This window comes from Corythoichthys intestinalis, chromosome 12 (genome assembly GCF_030265065.1).
Source record: "Corythoichthys intestinalis isolate RoL2023-P3 chromosome 12, ASM3026506v1, whole genome shotgun sequence".
Lineage (NCBI taxonomy): Eukaryota > Metazoa > Chordata > Actinopteri > Syngnathiformes > Syngnathidae > Corythoichthys > Corythoichthys intestinalis.
Window position 1 is genome coordinate 38,073,146 of NC_080406.1, and position 18,915 is coordinate 38,092,060.

General features: G+C 37.4%; 1 protein-coding gene across 1 annotated transcript in view; it reads right to left on the minus strand.

Moving 5' to 3' along the window:
* The window catches only part of epb41l5 (erythrocyte membrane protein band 4.1 like 5), a 69,830-nt gene that overhangs the window by 10,380 nt on the left and 40,535 nt on the right, over nt 1–18,915 (minus strand). The window contains exons 14-23 of the mRNA XM_057852049.1: nt 18,812–18,830; nt 16,647–16,692; nt 16,443–16,561; nt 6,459–6,610; nt 6,173–6,264; nt 5,958–6,092; nt 3,373–3,440; nt 3,068–3,190; nt 1,135–1,216; nt 968–1,051 (exon numbers count right to left, since the gene is read on the minus strand). Coding sequence (XP_057708032.1) covers nt 968–1,051; nt 1,135–1,216; nt 3,068–3,190; nt 3,373–3,440; nt 5,958–6,092; nt 6,173–6,264; nt 6,459–6,610; nt 16,443–16,561; nt 16,647–16,692; nt 18,812–18,830 — 920 coding nt within the window. The remainder of the gene's footprint in view (nt 1–967; nt 1,052–1,134; nt 1,217–3,067; nt 3,191–3,372; nt 3,441–5,957; nt 6,093–6,172; nt 6,265–6,458; nt 6,611–16,442; nt 16,562–16,646; nt 16,693–18,811; nt 18,831–18,915) is intronic.

An 18,915-nucleotide genomic window follows, 5' to 3' on the forward strand; every position in this document is an offset into this window, starting at 1 on the left:
CACACCTCCACCTTTCATTAATGTAATTAAGCAGACTGGAGTCGCACTTTTTCTTAATCTAGACAAACAATTAATCAGCTCATATATTCATTGTGATTTTGAACGATAGCCGCTCCAGCAAAGAGTAATTACTATTTAGCTAAAAGAAAAGAATGACTAATTGTTCATTTAAATAGTTGTTGATTAGCCGCTTAATCGCGGCAGCCCTACCGTGAATTCATAAAATGTGAAATTCTCAATTAGAGGATTGCATATTTTATGTTCAGCCTTATGTTTCACCCATTTGTTGATAAATTGCTCAATAAACACAAGCTGCATCTTCCCCACATTCCAGAAACGTAAGGTTCAAAAGACAAAAAATTGTCACTTTTGAGTATAGTCGAGCAATAAAAAATGGATCAGAGTTAATAAAATTATCCGAAACTAACTCAAAATGATTGCCTAAAATTTGTCATTACGCCCCAAAAGTATCAGAATATTTTAAAAGCACCAGATATAAATTCCAATATTCCAAGCAACCTCTGATCCAAGCACGTCTTTCCAGCGACTCTTTTGTTGGAAGGATCAAAAAGAATTTCAACACAGGATATTATTTCTTCTCTGCTTTTATCCTTTTGCTCTTCCAAAAATTCACAGAAACCAGGCCATGGAGAAGGTCTCCCCTGGACTGCTGTTGAAGATCCCTCGAGGTTGTGTGTTAAGACCAGCCCTATGAAAACTATGATCCAATGATAGCATCAGAGGCCAGGATATGAGTTCAAAAGAACATCACATGCGCGAGGAGTGTTTGATGATAAGGTTCAGATGTCCTTTTAGGCAGCAGTCATTAGCAGGGGTTGGCGGCGAATGATCGTGTTTTAATGCCATTGACGGTGATAGACGTGCAATCTCTTTGGACAGTTCAAATGGATTGGACGTCTATCGCCGTCAATGCTGGACTGTGAATTAAAAATGTTAAAAAACTTACAGCAGGGGTGGGATCAGTGAAGTCAATCAAATTATCAGAGAGTGGTAAAGTTGTGTTTGATACATCAACTTCCTCTGCTTTAGCCTGTAATGTGACATGAATATTGTTAAACACAATCCATTAACAGCATAAAAAAAGCCAAAATCTGTGAAGCTATTATACATTACCATAAGTGTGGTGCCTTCAACAACAGAGTCTGAGGGCAACTTGGCTAAAGGAGGGTTAGAATCTTCAGCTAACCTTTCAGCACTGTTCAATAAGAAAAATATTCATAATTTACCTGGATATTTGAACGTACTAATAGTATAGTAAGCAAACTATTCATGTTCAAGCTACAAGCATGAAGCATCCCTTGCACAAGGTAAGTATTTTTCCACTCGCCTACTTTTTCCACCAGATAAACATTAGGAGCGTCTGAGCATTTTCTGCATCAGCAAGCCAGCAGACATATAAGCTTCATGAATTGAGCGCTCAAGCGACAACACACTGTCTGTAGTGGCACCCGACTGTAAACTCTATGGGGCTGGGATAACAACAGTATCTAGGCAGAACTTTGGTCATGTGACTTAGCGTGCCCAACCAAAAGGATGGGCACAGATGTCTACTGCATGTAACAATAATTCATTTTTTTGTTTATTTTCGTACCCAAAACACATTTAAGTTATTCATTGCCATTGACAGCGAAAGATTAAATGATCATGTTTCAGTGCCAAAGACAGTGACTGATGTCCAATCCATTTTGACTGAGAGGGGCAGACAGCGATTGAATTATGTTTTCTTGTAACTGTTTAAATTTCTCCCACTTAAAAAATCACTAAAACATGGCCATTCAATGTCAGGTCCTCCCCTTTTTTTTTTGTTATCAATTGTTATTATTTTATTCTTTTTTTCCCCCCTTAACACTGTAACATTTTTTCCACTGTAATGATGGCAGCCAGTATAAACTTTGAAGGAAGAAAATTAATTATCAAATGCTACTTGAAGTATGAAAGTGCAGTTCAAGTGTGAACATGTCAAATTATCAGTGCAAAAGGGTTTTCATCTGAGGACTTGTTACTGATTGCAGCCAATAAATCGAATAGATCTTTATAAGGAAAATCATGACTCCTACATCACGTGGACGTATAGTCCTGTGGTCTACGCACTCGTCCGTCGCATGGAGACCTTCATTTAATTGCTTTTGCTGCTCGTTTTGTGAAATATTGACAGTGCTGTCCTGCTCATCACTTTTCCGTTCAAGTTCAGAACCGATGACATGTTTATGTAGCTAAAGAGTGACACTGTGGAAGCCTGGCAGCACCACCCAGTGACGTCACTGCCCAGAGTGCATTGCGTTGTCAACAACATTGGCAAGCTACTAGTTAAACTAATTTTCCAAATTTTATTAAAACGAACACAGTAAGAGGGGTTCTAATATCAAATTATTATAACTCATACTAATATTTAGCTTTTAAGAATTACATGTCTTTCTAACCGTGGTACCCTTTAAGGTTTTAATTTTTTTTCTGGGGGGAAAAAAATGGCACTGAAACATGATCATTAACTACTAGCTCCTCCTATTCCAAATGGGTTGGATTCCTTTCACCATCAATGGCAGCCAAAAAGTTAATTTAATGAAATAACATTCAAGCAGTTACAGCAGTGGAAGGGTTGTTGATCTGTTTTCATTCAGACTTGAAGTATCGTAGTTTTTGGACAATAAGTCGCACCTGACTATAAGCCCCCACCCACCAAATTTGACACGAGAACGGCATTTGTTGATAGATAAGACGCACCGGATTATAAACAGCAGTTTTCCTTACTGGGATCATTACACCAAAAAAGATATCAACCGGTAAAACTTTATTTGACTGCGGTGTGATAAAAGTGACTAAACCCAAATGAATCAACATATAAGCCGCACTGGACTATACCCCGCAGGATTCAAAATACGGGGAAAAAGTAGCGGTTTACAGTCCAAAAATTACAGTAATTGGTAATATAACAAAGTTACTGTGTGGTAAATGCAAATACAGTTCATTTTTAGAGCAGATTTGGTTTTTCTATCACCGTCAATGGTAGCCAATGACTTAAATGCATCTCTCAAAGATGCAGCCTGACCTGGTGCCAGCTGATGAGACAAGTGAAGAGGTTTTGAGCAACTCCCATGAGTCTTGTATGTCAGGGCGACTGCTAACGGGCAGAGATGAATTGCTGCCCATACGGCCGGGGCGTGACTTCAACCTGGCGACAGAAAAGATCAAATACTTGTTCTCCCCACTGTATATATTTGAGACCCTCCACCTAATTTCTGTCTCAACATTAAATATAATAAACATATAGGACGGCTGACATGAAGGTAATCATGTATGTATTCGCTTATCCAGGAAAATGTAGAATCACAGTTCAATGGAGGCCATTCATACCTTGAGGATGTTTCCTGCAAATTACAGTTTTTATCTCCCATCATTGTGACAGTTTCCTCCAAAGCGACCTATGGAATAGAGAATCAAACAATGAAATATAATAAAAATAAGTTATATAATACAAGAAAATAAGAAAATACGTTGACAAATATATAAATAGGCTTTTGAACAAGAGGTTGCTACAAATGATTATTTTGATAGTTGATGAATCACTGATTCCTTTTGCAATGTGTACGAAAATTAGTTCATATACAGCGTAAATCACGTGCTTTACCGTACTATTGCTCAGGGCTTTACATTTTAGAGTGGCCTGGCCATAAATGGATCTCATGAATTGAGTTTTTTATTGTGGATGTTTTAATTTTAAAAAATTAATACATTTATTAATTTATTGCTGAAAAAGTCCAGCAATAAGTTATCAAATGGATTATTCCATGATAAAAGTTTCTTTCTTTGTGGAGTCGTTACTTGTATTTGAGGGCTAATACCAAAAATAGGAGGACACAAAAAGATTATAGGAGTTTTGCACTTTATTTACACTACTTTTGTTCAACATTTAACTTTTTTTTTTTTTAACTTGTTTTGAGCTTTACTATTTTTGCCTTTATTGTCCAGCCCTAATTTTGGTGGGAAATGTGCTTTGGAATCAAAAACACATGCTAAGAAAAGTTGGATTTTAGATATTATGTAACTATGTTTCCTAAAGCAAAATCAACCTTTTGTTTTTATAAATAAAAATAATATTTATCGTTTTTTTACTTTTTCAATTGAAAAAAACTTTAAAAAGAAAATTAAGGGCTCAATTCTCAAAGAGAATTTGGACAATTTCAATAATGTCTCTAAAGATTAACAGTGGGTCAAATAAGTATTTAGTCAACTACTAATTATGCAAGTTCTCCCACTTGAAAATATTAGAGAGGCCTGTAATTGTCAACATGGGTAAACCTCAACCATGAGAGACAGAATGTGGAGAGAAATAAAAAACGGAAAATCACATTGCTTGATTTTTAAAGAATTTATTTGCAAGTAATGGAAAATAAGTATTTGGTCAATACCAAAAGTTCATCTCAATACTTCGTATGTGATTCCACTCGGTCAGCTTTGACGGCCACGCCAACAATGTGGGCCTCCTATTAAAAAATTGTTATGCACCCTTTGTTGGCAATAACGGAGGCCAAACGTTTTCTGCAACTCTTCGCAAGCTTTTCACATACTGTTACTGGTATTTTGGCCAATTCCTCCATGCAGATCTCCTCTAGAGCAGTGATGTTTTGGGGCTGTCGTTGGGCAACACAGACTTTCAACTCCCTCCACAGATTTTCTATGGGGTTGAGATCTGGAGACTGGCTAGGCCACTCCAGGACCTTGAAATGCTTCTTACGAAGCCACTCCTTTGTTGCCCTGGCTGTGTGTTTGGGATCATTGTCATGCTGAAGGACCCAGCCACATCTCATCTTCAATGCCCTTGCTGATGGAAGGACATTTTCACTCAAAATCTGTCGATACATGGCCCCATTCATTCTTTCCTTTACACAGATCAGTCGTCCTGGTCCCTTTGCAGAAAAACAGCCCCAAAGCATGATGTTTTCACCCCCATGCTTCACAGTGGGTATGGTGTTCTTCGGATATAATCCAGTTTTCTTTTTCCTCCAAACACAAGAACCTGTGTTTCTACCAAAAAGTTCTATTTTGGTTTCATCTGACCATAACACATTCTCCCAGTCCTCTTCTGGATCATCCAAATGCTCTCTACCGAACCGCAGACGGGCCTGGACGTGTACTTTCTTCAGCATCTGGACAAGTCTAGCAGTGCAAGATATGAGTCCCTGGCGGCGCATTGTGTTACTGATAGTAGCCTTCGTTACTGTGGTCCCAGCTCTCTGTAGGTCATTCACTAGATCCCCTCGTGTGGTTCTGGGATTTTTGCTCACTGTTCTTGTTATCATTTTGACGCAACGGGGTGAGATCTTGCATGGAGCCCCAGATCGAGGGAGATTATCAGTGGTCTTGTATGTCTTCCATTTTCTAATAATTGCTCCCACAGTTGATTTCTTTACACCAAGCGTTTTACCTATTGCAGATTCAGTCTTCCCAGCCTGGTGCAGGTCTACAATTTTATCTCTGGTGTCCTTCGACAGCTCTTTGGTCTCGGCCATAGTGGAGTTTGGAGTGTGACTGACTGAAGTTGTGGACAGATGTCTTTTATACCGATAATGAGTTAAAACAGGTGCCGTTAATACAGGTAACAAGTGGAGCCTCGTTAGACCCCGTTAGAAGAAGTTAGACCTCTTTGACAGCCAGAAATCTTGCTTGTTTGTAGGTGACCAAATACTAATTTTCCACTCTAATTTAAAAATAAATTCTTTAAAAATCAAGCAATGTGATTTTCTGTTTTTTTTTTCCACATTCTGTCTCTCATGGTTGAGGTTTACCCATGTTGACCATTACAGGCCTCTCTAATCTTTTCAAGTAGGAGAACTTGCACAATTGGTGGTTGACTAAATACTTATTTGCCCAACTGTAATCAAGAGGCCAAACAATGAAAATGGATGTGAGATTTCTCTCCAAAAATATTTTCTCTGCACCTTGAGTGTGGCGGCCTCAGCTTGCGCTTTGAGGATGTTACTCTTCAAATTGTCTGGGGCTCGCAGTGGCGTGATGACAGGACTGCTGTCTGCACTGTTCAGACAGCGTTTCTCTCGGATTTTCACAATGTCCTCCTTTTGATGTATGTAGATCAATATCAGATATCACTTGTTTGATTTCATTTGTTGCTTTAAAGACAACCAAACACACCCACCTGATTATTCATGACCATATTGATGTTGACATTATTCTTGGCCAGACGTGGACTACTCTCCAACTCCAACTGCTTGAGACGTGCAGCTGTTTCTACATGGGGCGAGAAAAACAACTTTAAACTGTATGTATAGTTAATTCATTGGCTGCCACTGACGTCGCTAGACGTCATTTTGAGGTCCGGCACCGAATGATATGCCAGCCTTACTCGTCAAAAATGGATTGGACGTCAATATTATTGTCAATGTTTTAAATAGTACAAATATTGTTTGTGAGCATTTACAGACCATTGAGGCTGAGTAACTCTTCGCCAGTCGCAACAGGAGGAGAGTAGGCTGTACTCGGTCCCGCCTCATCGACAGCCTTCACGGCTGGAGTGGCCGAAGCCCTGAGGACGTCGTCAATGCATGTCTCGATAAGGTCAGCAGCCAGCGGTAAACTACAAAGCAGATGAAAGGAATAGGTTAAAAGCCAAAGAATAGAAATTGGCAGAACATAACATGATTCCTTCTGAAAAGATATCCAATGAAAAGTTAATTGATGAGTTAAATACAGAAAAAAAAATAAAAAAAAATAGGGTTCACATTTGGACAACTTACCAGCATGATCCATAAAATAATCTGGAAATAAGTGTTATGGTGTGTTATGAAAATTTATGACAAAAATTTTGTTAAAAAAAATAGAAAAAATCTAATCCACAGTAAATATAAATGATATACGAGAGTAGCAGTTTTTATTCTCTCCATATAATACAATCAAAATAAGTTGTATTAGCTCTAATACAAGACTTCATTAACTCAAAATCCACAAAATATTTGCATATAATGCGACTTTAAAAGTACAATAATTTTTAATCATCCTCAGGACATTGGTAAATAAATTAAGATTGCAAGATTTTCTTCATAAAGTCTAGTAGGACGGCAACTACAGTTTGTCTACAGTCTACAGCAGCGGTCTCAAACCGACTCCACAAAGGGCCGCAGTGGGTCCTGGTTTTTGTTCCAACAGATCCAGCACAAACAGTTCAACCAATGAGGTTTCTACTAACATAAGCAGCACCTGATTGCAATCAACTGATTACACTTGTAAGAAACCAGATTGGTGAAAAGGTATTTGTCTCGTTTGGTTGGAATGAAATCCAGTACCCCCTGCGGCCCTTTGAGGACCGGTTTGAGACCACTGGTCTACAGTCAATTCTGTCATATGGTAGGCATTTTAGAGAAATACATTTAAATATCACAATCATGTCAAAATAAAAACAAATCATGCATCAGAATTTGCATATTAATTACAAGGTAAACTAAATATAAGCGGGTTTGGCTGAAGATTAAAAACAGGTTTCGGACAAGTAAGAAAGGTTTTTAAAAAATGGTTAACTTTAAAAAATGGTTAAACTGGTCAGAACTCCAAAGCGGAACAGATACTGTATCTGGTATCCAGATACCCAGATGCAATTTTTGGTGAAATGACATTAATCAACATTTACATTGATCAAAATAAACACAAAAACATTTGGAATAGTAAACACTTTAGGAAATGATCATCAGTAAATGAGTTAAATTATGCATGTCTTACGTCTTAAAACAACATGTGACAAAAGCGATTCTGGAATTCCTGATGCTGATACCAGATCAGTTCATAGATAAGAGAAAGATGAGACACGAAAAACCTGACTATTTCTTTTCATCAGCAGGGTCAGGAAGAAAACAGATGATGTGGAAAGCAGTACAAATTCACAATCTGATTGAATTACATCTCACAAAGAGTTCCCCAACCACACTAATTGCATAGTGAATGCATCAATCATGCAAAGCTTCATATAACATTTGTGCAACAACTATTGCAACTAGGCATGTGCCGATAACCGATATAAAGGTAAACAGGTTTTAAAAAGTCAAGGTATCAGATACCACAGATAATCGTCATACCGTTAAAGTGATCCATGGATGAAAGAATTGTATTTCTTAAAAAAATAATCATATATGAGTTATTATGATATTGAGACCCCTCTTCATGTTTTCGGTTTTGTACAATTTGTAAAGTTAATGTAATTTCCGGACTACAAGCCGCTACTTTTTTCCCTCATTTTGAATTCTGCAGCATGTGCAATGATGCGGCCAATTTATCGATTTTTCTAATGGCAGCCAGGGGCGCCCGAGGATAAAATGTAAGAGTGAGACACGTGGAATATATGTGTCGAGGAAGACGCTAGTTTGCACTATTACCGGTAATTTAACTTTGCGCTGTGTACATTATAAAAAGTAGTAGACCCTCATCTTTGTGCATTAGTAAAATTAGCAGACCCGCATCATGGAAAATGGTAAAAGAAATTAAAGCGGCACTCCGAGTTGAATGGGAGGCTTGGATGACCAGCGGCGAGAGATCGTTTACCAAAACTGGCCACATGCGAAGAGCAACATTTGCACAAGTCTGCCAGTGGATCCTAACGGCGTGGAGCAGTGTGAAAAAAAATCCACCAACACCAACCGGTTTTGAAAAGCCGGTCTACTGCGTGATGAAGAGGACGGCACAAGCTCAGGAGTGAATTTGCCTCATTATGAGAGACACTGAAAGCGACAACGAAAAACAGACTGAGAAGGTGCGTGGCGAAGTGTATCTGAGCCTATTCCTATCAGACACTGAGGGTGAAGACTTCCATGGTTTCAGTGCACAGGAGGAAGATGAAGATGGCTAATAAGAGTGTGACAATATCTCGATACAGCGATATATCGCGATATTTTGCAACCAGATCGGTTATCGATACGCTCCCGCCAAGTATCAATACTTTTATTTAACATATTGGCCATACAATGGAGTATGGATGCTGTAAACTGCTCAATGTTTGTTGAGCAATTCCTTGGCGGTCCACTAGGGGCGCTCGGGAGTGGCGGTGAAGGTAAAGTGCGCACAATTCGTTTAGAGAAGAAGAGAGGAAGCTCCAAGTGGGTTGAAAAAATAAAAAGCTTCGTGAGAACAGTGGAAAATTGAGAAAAATATTGCTACAAATTGCACATGGGGACACACTTTAGATTTTACACCAACAAGAAAGGATTTAAGGTGAACAAGGACTTTGCTGTATGCAAGAATTGTCTAACAAAAATAAGGTTCACTGGCAGCTGGTGACGAAGTGCACACCGGATTTCTTCACTGCTTCGCTTTCATCACTTGAGGTAAGAAAGTTTTGCAATGTAATTGATTTTTAATTCACATGTATTATTTTGTGACATTTAGTGTTGAATGATATAAAATAAACCAGGCCCCTAAACTGGATGAAAATGAAGATCGAACAAGCCCAGATGAATTTACCAATTTATCGAACAAGCCCAGATGAATTTACCGATTTATTTGATATTCTTTGAGAACGACTTTCCATCTAGTTTACTACACAAACTGCTATTACTGCCATTTTGATACAATAAGCTACAAAAATGCTTTGAATAGCTTCCAAGATATATAAAGTGATGTGCATGATAATTAATGTAGCCTGCATATTAAAAATAGGTAATTATTGCATTTTTAATTTCTATACATTCAATTCATAATTTTTTTAATTCCCTCAATACTTCCAACACAAAAAAAAATCAGGGTTTCAACTCAAAAGCTATTAAGTAGCTAATATTTTTTGTTTTATTTTGTTGTTTTTAAGGTGAGGAAGAATGTGACTCACCAAGTCTGACATCTCAAATGCTGAAGCAGATGGTGGAAGTGCTCAAACCAACGCTTTTGGCAACAAAGGTCATATACGAAGAAAAGACCCACCAATTTTATCATTGCCCCACTCCAAGCTCAACTGCTGACTGACACCTACAGCACTGTTTTTTTTTTTAATATTTAAAACTTTAAAGAAATTAAGGGTACCATTCATCAAGATCTCTCCAAGAGATATCAGTGGTTGTGGTTGGTTTCCTCTATATGTGTAGGTGCACAATTTGCATAGATTTATATTTTACAGCAATGTTGCACAGAAAAGGTGTCACTGTTTAATAAATGATTCAAACAGTATTTTTTCTATTTTGAAATATATATTTTTTTCGTTTCAACAGTTGTATCGTACAATATCATGTATCAAATTTCTGACCAATATATCGATAATCGCTGTTTTGTGATATCGTGAGATAATCGTTATCGTGAGCCGTGTATCGCGAATCATATCGTATCGTGAGGTGCCCTGAGGTTCCCACTCCTAATGGCAAACAAAGACTTTTATGTTTCTAATAACCAGCCCAGTTAGTGCTGCACTGCAGCGTTGCTGCTATGTAACTGCCATGTTGCTGCCATGTAACTGCCGTGTTGCTGGCGCTGTTTTTGAAAGAAAAGTTATGTTACTAAAAATTAGAAAACTGTATTTCTTTAAATATCTCATGTTATTATGTGGGCACACGCTGCTTATAGACAGGAGAGGCTTATGTACAAAATGGTTTTTCCCTTTAAAAATGTACTGGGTGAAGCTTGTAATCAGGGGCGCCCAATAGTCCAGAAATTACGGTAGTTTAACTAGTAGGTAGCCATCCAATAAAAGGCGAATTTGACAGCCAAAGTACTACCATGCGCTTTCAGCTTGTTTTGTTTAGGTACATACAGACAGAACATACCAAAGGTGCTTTATGAAAATACTTAAACGCAGTAATATCAAATAAGGGTGGTTTAAATATGCTACGTGACTAGCGTGGTCAACAGATCATCAAACTGCTTTAAAGCTACCAAAAGAAAACACTATGCTTAAAAGTATGAGAGGGAAACGCATGCAAAAAGTATTTTGAGGCAATGAAAAGGTAATAAAAGACAACCTAACAAGGTACAAGGTAACCCCGAGCGACTATAAAACATGGCGCCCTCCGTAGGTCAAAACATGTACTAAATATTATAGATTTGTAAATCAACGGCAATATTTAATGTGTTTCTAATAACATACTTTAGTAAAAGAGAACAATTGTGGCTTATTAAAGCCTACAAGTATTTTAAGTCCGAGGTTCCCTATAATGAGCAAATTTTGGAATTTACACTCTGAAGAATGCTTTTGAAGTAAACAAGGACAGTCATAACCACAGATGGAACAGTGGAATGGGTGGGGGGGGGGGGGGGTCTTCACTATAGACTAGCCAAGTAGCTAACCAAGTACCAGTATTTTTTCCCCCTTTTGGTAGTACATTTTCTTTCGATTGTATGTTTTATCACTTGATCTCACAATTTCAACAGGACGTTTTCCAACCCCAAATTTTCAAAATCATACATTTTAGATCTTTGATTTTGATATTATGATATTTTTGCTCAATGTAATCATACCGTGAGAAACTGATATCGGCTCATGCCTAATTACAATGCTCAGAGGTTTTAAAAAAAGCCCAAGCTTTCCAGACTTCATGACCAATTGTCACACCAGCTTTTAAGATACCGTCACAGTATTCTCGAAACACAATTTATGAGCTCGCAACCAAACCTAGAAAGTAAGAGGAAGAAATAGCACTTTTCGCAATCTTAAAATCAATTCAAAAACACAAAGTCAGTAATAAGGCAGCTGGCAAAATGAGGTCTAAAATTGTTTCAATTTTAACCCATTGGCTGCCATTGATCGAATGATCGCTGCCAACCCCTTTCAGTTCATATGAATTGTACATCTACCCTCGTCAATGGCAGCCAATGAGTTAAATAAAAGACATATGCATTCACGGTCATGAATCACGTCTGAGTCGAGAGCACGTTGTCCGAATCACGCCAAGGTGAGATGACAGTCTGTTGCTCGCCTCTGCCCAACTCTTTATGAGGAGCTTTGATGAGATATGAGCGAGTAGGATGCAGGGGAGAGGGCACCTGAGGAGATTGAGGTGGGTGACAAGCATAAATGGGAGGGGGCACAGAGGAGGGCAACCATGAGAGGCCAGGTAATGGAGTGTAGATGGATTGAACAAGGGAAAGGAAGCGATAGAAGACAAAGAAAATTGGATCAAGAAGGAAATCCTATGCCATGTGTGTCAGTGTTACTAATAACTCATCCGACGGGAGCAGCGGCGGGTTAATGTGAAGCAGCATGTTCCATTCCATGACTGAAAAAAATAGTCTCTGAAGCCTCACTGCATATAGATTGGTCATGTACACACTATAGTCAGCCATGTCTACATAGCATTTCCCGTCTCCAGTGAGATTAAACTAATCGATGCCAAAGAAAAGCCTCCCATGAAGAACCAAGAGTCACCTGCAGTTAATGGGTTGGCGTCACATGCTCATCAAAGGAATAAAAGCAGTAAATCATAAGAGACAAATCCACCTTTAAAGAGATATTTTTCAAAGGTAAAAAAATCATTAAAAGCCCCCACACAATGCAGCTATTGATTGGTTATAATAAGAGCTTTTGCAACAACAACAAAAAAGCTCAATATGCAATCATACCTACCTGACCTCCCTTAGTTCAGACATTTCTTCAGTACATGTTAATACTGTAACACAGAGGGGAACACATACATTTGCTTGTGTTCGGAACTATTAGCAAGTTCACACATCAGATAAAAAAAGGATATAAAACCTTGCAGTGCAGGTTTAAGCGCCGGATTCGATTTTGGGGATGTTTTTCTATTACAATTTTTCTGTATATTCAAACACCAAAGGGCATCAGTTCCTAAAGCAACACTGGGCAGTAACACTAAGCAAGTAAACAATAGTACTACTTTTTCCTATCTCTGAACTCAGATATTTTCCTTCTTAATCCATGGACATATTTGTAATGCAGCAATGCAATTTTGTCTATGGTGTTTCCATAGACTTCATAATGATATCGACGGGACACGGGGTGCGGGGCCGGTTAATAGGGGGCCTGCATTGTTGGCGTGGCCGTCAAAGCTGACCGAGTAGAATCACATACGAAGAGCTTTTTTCATTGAAAATTCTTGTGAATAAATGCTTAAATCCCTGAATTCTTTATAGATATAGGTGTAAAACAGTCTGGATTCTTGGTTGAAAGCAAAACAAACCGTGCAGTTAGCATTTATTTCATGTAAATATGTCGAAGTACGATGCTAGTCTGTCCGTCAATGTGGCGGCCGCCATATGTAAACAGAGCTTTTCCGGTGAAAATTCTTGTGAATAAATGCTTAAATCCCTGAATTCTTTATAGATAATGACGTAAAACAGTCTCGATTCTTGGTTAAAAGCAAAAAAAAAAAAAAAAGTGCAGTTAGCATTTATTTTACGTAAATATGTCGAAGTACGTAAAATAGTCTCGATTCTTGGTTAACTTGTTATCTGGTATCCAAATACACAGATGCAGTTTTTGGTGAAATGACATTAATCAACATTTACATTGATCAAAATAAACAAAAAAACATTTGGAATAGTAAACACTTTAGGAAATGATCATCAGTAAAAAAGTTAAATTATGCATGTCTCACGTCTTAAAACAACATGTGCCAAAAGTGATTCTGGAATTCCTGATGCTGAATTCTTTATAGACATAGATGTAAAACAGTCTCGATTCTTAGTTAAAAGCAAAACAAACCGTGCAGTTAGCATTTATTTTAAGTAAATATTAGGGCTGTCAAAATTATCGCGTTAACGGACGGTAATTAATTTTTTTAATTAATCACATTAAAATATTTGACGCAATTAACGCACATGCCCCGCGCAAACAGATTAAAATGACAGCAGAGTGTAATGTCCGCTTGTTACTTGTTTTTTGGTGTTTGGCGCCCTCTGCTGGCGCTTGGGTCCAACTGATTTTATGGCTTTCATTGTTGACATCAACAATGGCGAGCTATTAGTTTATTTTTTGATTGAAAATTTTTACAAATTTTAATAAAACGAAAACATTAAGAGGGGTTTTAATATAAAATTTCTATAACTTGTACTAACATTTATCTTTTAAGAACTACAAGTCCTTCTATCCATGGATCGCTTTAAGAGAATGTTAATAATGTTAATGCCATCTTGTTGATTTATTGTTATAATAAACTAATACAGTACTTATGTACCGTATGTCGAATGTACACATCCGTCTTGTGTCTTATCTTTCCATTCCAACAATAATTTACAGAAAAATATGGCATATTTTATATATGGTTTGAATTGGGATTAATTAATTTTTAAGTTGTGATTAACTCGATTGAAAATTTTAATCGTTTGACAGCCCTATTAAATATGTCGAAGTACGATGCTAGTCTGTCAGTCAATGTGGCGGCAGCCATATGTAAGTCTCGATTCTTGGTTAAAAGCAGAAAAAAAAAAACAAAAGGCAGTTAGCATTTATTTTACGTAAATATGTCGAAGTATGTATAACAGTCTCGATTCTTGGTTAAAAGCAAAAAATAAATAAATAAATAAACGTGCAGTTAGCATTCATTTTATTTGAATTTAAATAAAAATCGAGAATAACTACTTTTTACCATTTTTTTCTGCTGGGCAAAATTTTTTTTTAAATCTAGAGTAAAATTTAGCGCAAACACAAGAATAAAGTGCAATTTTTTTAATCGGGATATTACATGCTTTCACTGGTCATTTTTAATGTTAATTTGTTTTTAATGTGTGTTTAATGAGCACTTTACATTATCCTTTTTGAAGTTGCGTTTGATCAGCATTTTCAAAGAGCCTAAAATTGCAAAGCGGGCGTGCCTAACCTCCCGATTTGATTTCGATGGGTAAAGTTTTATCCGATCCTCTCCCAGAAGTGGCAAACGCAAATAAGTTCAGTGCATTTATTGGTTTAGAGACGTGAACGAGTCATGTCCTTCAGCAGCATGCTTAAGTCTGTAGGGGTTAAATACATATTTAACATTCCCTTTTTATTTTTCATTAAATATAGTTTTAAAAATAAATATGCAAACACAATTTTACATGAATTAACAAAAATTTAGTCAATACATTTGTGGCAGCCCTAGACCGATATAAGGATAACATAACGGCTATGTGGCAGTCACCAAAGATGGGTTTCTATGGAAACCCCAAAGTCTCTAAATTAAAGGAATAAAAACAACATTTTGAAATAAATATTTTGATAAATAACCGACAAATTGTGTAATAAGGCTCTGTAAAATAAGTTTATATTATTATGAAAAAGATTTTACAAAATACTTATTTCATAATGCCTTTTTCAACAATAGCCTGTTTATTTCATAATGTCATTTTTTTCAGCACAATGAGATTTTAGAAGATAAAAAGCGTTTTCCATAAAGTTTTTTTTTTTTTCATACTGTCTTTTCCCACAGTGGCATTTTTATTTCACGATGTCATTTTTAACACAATGAATTGTTTTCTGGCAATCTAATACTTACAGCTGTGTCAGTTAAGTGATTAGTTGGATTGTGGAGTCCGGTCGTTAGCATTTGGTAGCGTCGATGAACAGTTAGGTAAACTTCCAGAAAGCATCTAATCAAAAGCTGCTGAAATCCTTGGCTGAGGTAAAGGCCTTTCATTACTATCCAAGCGGTTCGCAACCTGTAACTCTGAAAGTGATGCTACCAAATGCTAGCGCAGCTAGCCAGACTCTTAGATCCAGCCAACCCCTTGACTGACTCCGCCTTATGTATTTGATTGACAGCACACGCTTCATTGTGCTGAAAAACGACATTATGAAAAAAAAGGCCATTGTGGAAAGACACATTATGAAAAAAAAAAAAAATTCTTTGAGAAAAATGCTTTGATTTTGTAAGATTTCATTGTGCTGAAAAACAACATTATTAAATAAAAAGGCTATTGTGGAAAAATTAAATATTGAAAAAAAATATATGTACTTTGAGAAAAAAGCTTTTAAAAATGTTTTTCATAATAATATTACCTTATTTCACAATTCAGGGGCCATTTGACATAATTTGTTATTTATCAAAAAAGTATTTATTTCAAAGTTGTTTTTATTTATTAAATTTTGACCCTTTCAGGGTTCCATCAATTTGACACCTTTGAACTATTGAGTAATAAATGAAACTATAAAGTTGTAACTCCAGCCTAACACAAATCCAGAATAATCAGTGCAAGAACATTTTTATGATAGTCATTGGCCCACAAGTTATGAACATATTAATGAAACTCAATCCAACAGCTCCAAATCATGTGGTGGTTAACATTTCATTGGATGGATGGGTTCAAGCAAGGGAAAACTTCTTTATTCCAGTCAACACAGAACAAGTCCTGCTCTCCTGAATTGCAGCAAGTACACAATATACCTCTACTTCCTTACTCTCTGAATCACAAGTCTAGTCCTCACACAGTACATAGTGTACACCACCGCCTGTTTTTCATAAATCAGAAAACCTCTCAAACAAGTCAATGCTTCAATAAAAAAAAAAACATACCTTCTCTTTTCCCCTCCTGGACTCCTAGGCAGAGGCTCGATTTCCAACGGGCCACAAGCAGAAGCAGGCGCAACGTTCACAACCGGCACACCCGACCAGGCGCCTCGACTGGGAGAAACCTGGTCAAGTAGTGAAAATCATTAGTTTAAAAAGTGTTGATGTTTTGATTTTGTACAAACAACCAAGGGAAGTGGCAGTCCTCACATGCTTGTCTTTGCTGGAGTTGACTCCATTGCCTGACGAAAGGACTCTGAGCAAAAAGCAAGAGACACATTTACATTTCAATCTACATAAATAATTCCACCACATGAGTAGACCATATTTAGCATTTACACGCAAGAGTGGCAATTAATTATTAATATCCATGGGTGCATTGCAAAGTTCATAAAATAAATAAATCAAGTTTTCAAAATATTCAATATTTTTAAGTCTTAAGAAGTATGACTTGAAAAGTAAATAAATATTTCATAAAGTGTGACACCATTTAGTCAGCTGACTTAAAATCCTAAACAAAAGACAACTTGTTTTATAATCTGGCCTGACAATGTGACTCAATTTTAGTCAAATGAGTCATTCTCGCCAAAAAACAATACTGCCAAATGTGGATTTCATCCCTACTCTGAATGCTATAACAGCAATTAAAACGAAATTAAGACATATGTCTTGCAATAGCTACAGTGGTATGAAAAAGTATCTGAACCTTTTGAAATTTCTCACATTTCTGCATAAAATCACCATCAAATGTGATCTGATCGTCAAAATCACACTTTTCACTGCTATGCCAACGCCACCCAACTCTACCTCACTTCCGAACTTTCCTCCTCTTTACCACCCTCATCCCTGATTGACTGTATCACAGAAATAAAAAATTTGGTTTACACACAATTTCCTAAAACTCAACAGCAATAAAACAGAAGTGCTCCTCGTTAACTCCAAATTCACCATCTCAAAAAACCATAGCCTATCCCTTACCATTGACAACACCATTGTTTCACCCTCCCCCCAAGTCAAGAGCCTAGGAGTAATCCAGGACAACACACTTTCCTTTCAATCGCACATTAATAACGTTACCCAGATTGCCCGCTTTCACCTACGCACCATTAATCGCCTCCGCCCTTCCCTCACCCCACATTCTGCAGCAATTCTGGTTCACAGCCTTGTCACTTCCTGCCTGGACTGCTGCATCTCTATCCTCTTCGGCCTCCCTCATAAAACTCCATAAACTCCAACTGGTCCAGAATTCAGATGCCTGCATCATAACCCGTACGCCCTCCATCCACCACATCACTCCAGTCCTCCAACAGCTTCATTGGCTCCCGGTCCACTTTCGAATCCAGGTCAAAGTTGTCCTCCTCACATTCAAGGCCATCCATAACCTCGCCCCTCCATACCTTTCCGACCTCATTCATGTTACAACTCCCTCCTGTGCCCTTAGATCCTCCTCCTCCATACAACTGTCTGTCCCCCCCGCTCGCACCATCACCACGGGGAGCCGAGCGTTCAGCCGCTCGGCTCCCCGGCTTTGGAATTCACTCCCACCCGACCTCTTTTCAATCAAACACAAAACTCACCTGTTCAGACTTGCCTATCCACAATAATCACTAAGTTCCGGTGTTTTTTTTTAACTGCCCTTATATCTCCTTTAGTATTTTAATATTGCATTAAACATTCAATACTTTAATTTTCTCATTTTTAATATGTTTAAATGTTTTAAATGATTGTCTTGAGTGCCAGAAAGGCACCTTCAAATAAAATGTATTACTATTATTATTATTATTATGAATCGCTGTCTTTAGGTCATGCCACAGCATCTCAATGGGGTTCAAGTCGGTTTTGTATCCTTTGCCAGCTTTATACAAATCAACAATCCTTGATCGGAGGTCTTCAGACAGGTCTTTTGACTGAGCCATGATGCACATCAGATAATGTTCATCAAGACAGTTCTTACCAGGTGTGTGTTTTATAGTGAGCAGGGCAGCTTTAAACCACCCATAAGTGATTCAAACCCGACTTAAATTGTTTGGTAAAATTGGTTTCAGTTGATCTTTAAGTCTCCTTAGGCAGGGGGTTCGTATACTTATTTTTCCCCCTTCTGTCATTGTTTGCATGCTATCCTCATTAAAATATGAATATTTATAAATGTTTGGGTGGTTTTAGTTAAAGCAGACACTTTTTTTTTCATCTACGTGATTTTGACAAGGATCAGATCATATTTAATGGTGATTTTACGCAGAAATGTGAGAAATTCCAAAAGGCTCAGATATTTTTTTATACCACTGTATACAAAAGCTGATTCAGTTGTGATCATATTTCATTTATATATATATATATATATATATATATATATATATATTAAAAACAAAACTTACTCCTGAGGATGCAAAGGTCCTGCAAAACAAACAGAATAGACGGTAAAGATTTTTGTCAGACAAATTTGACAGCGACATACGAATAGTAAAGCCAAAACTACAGA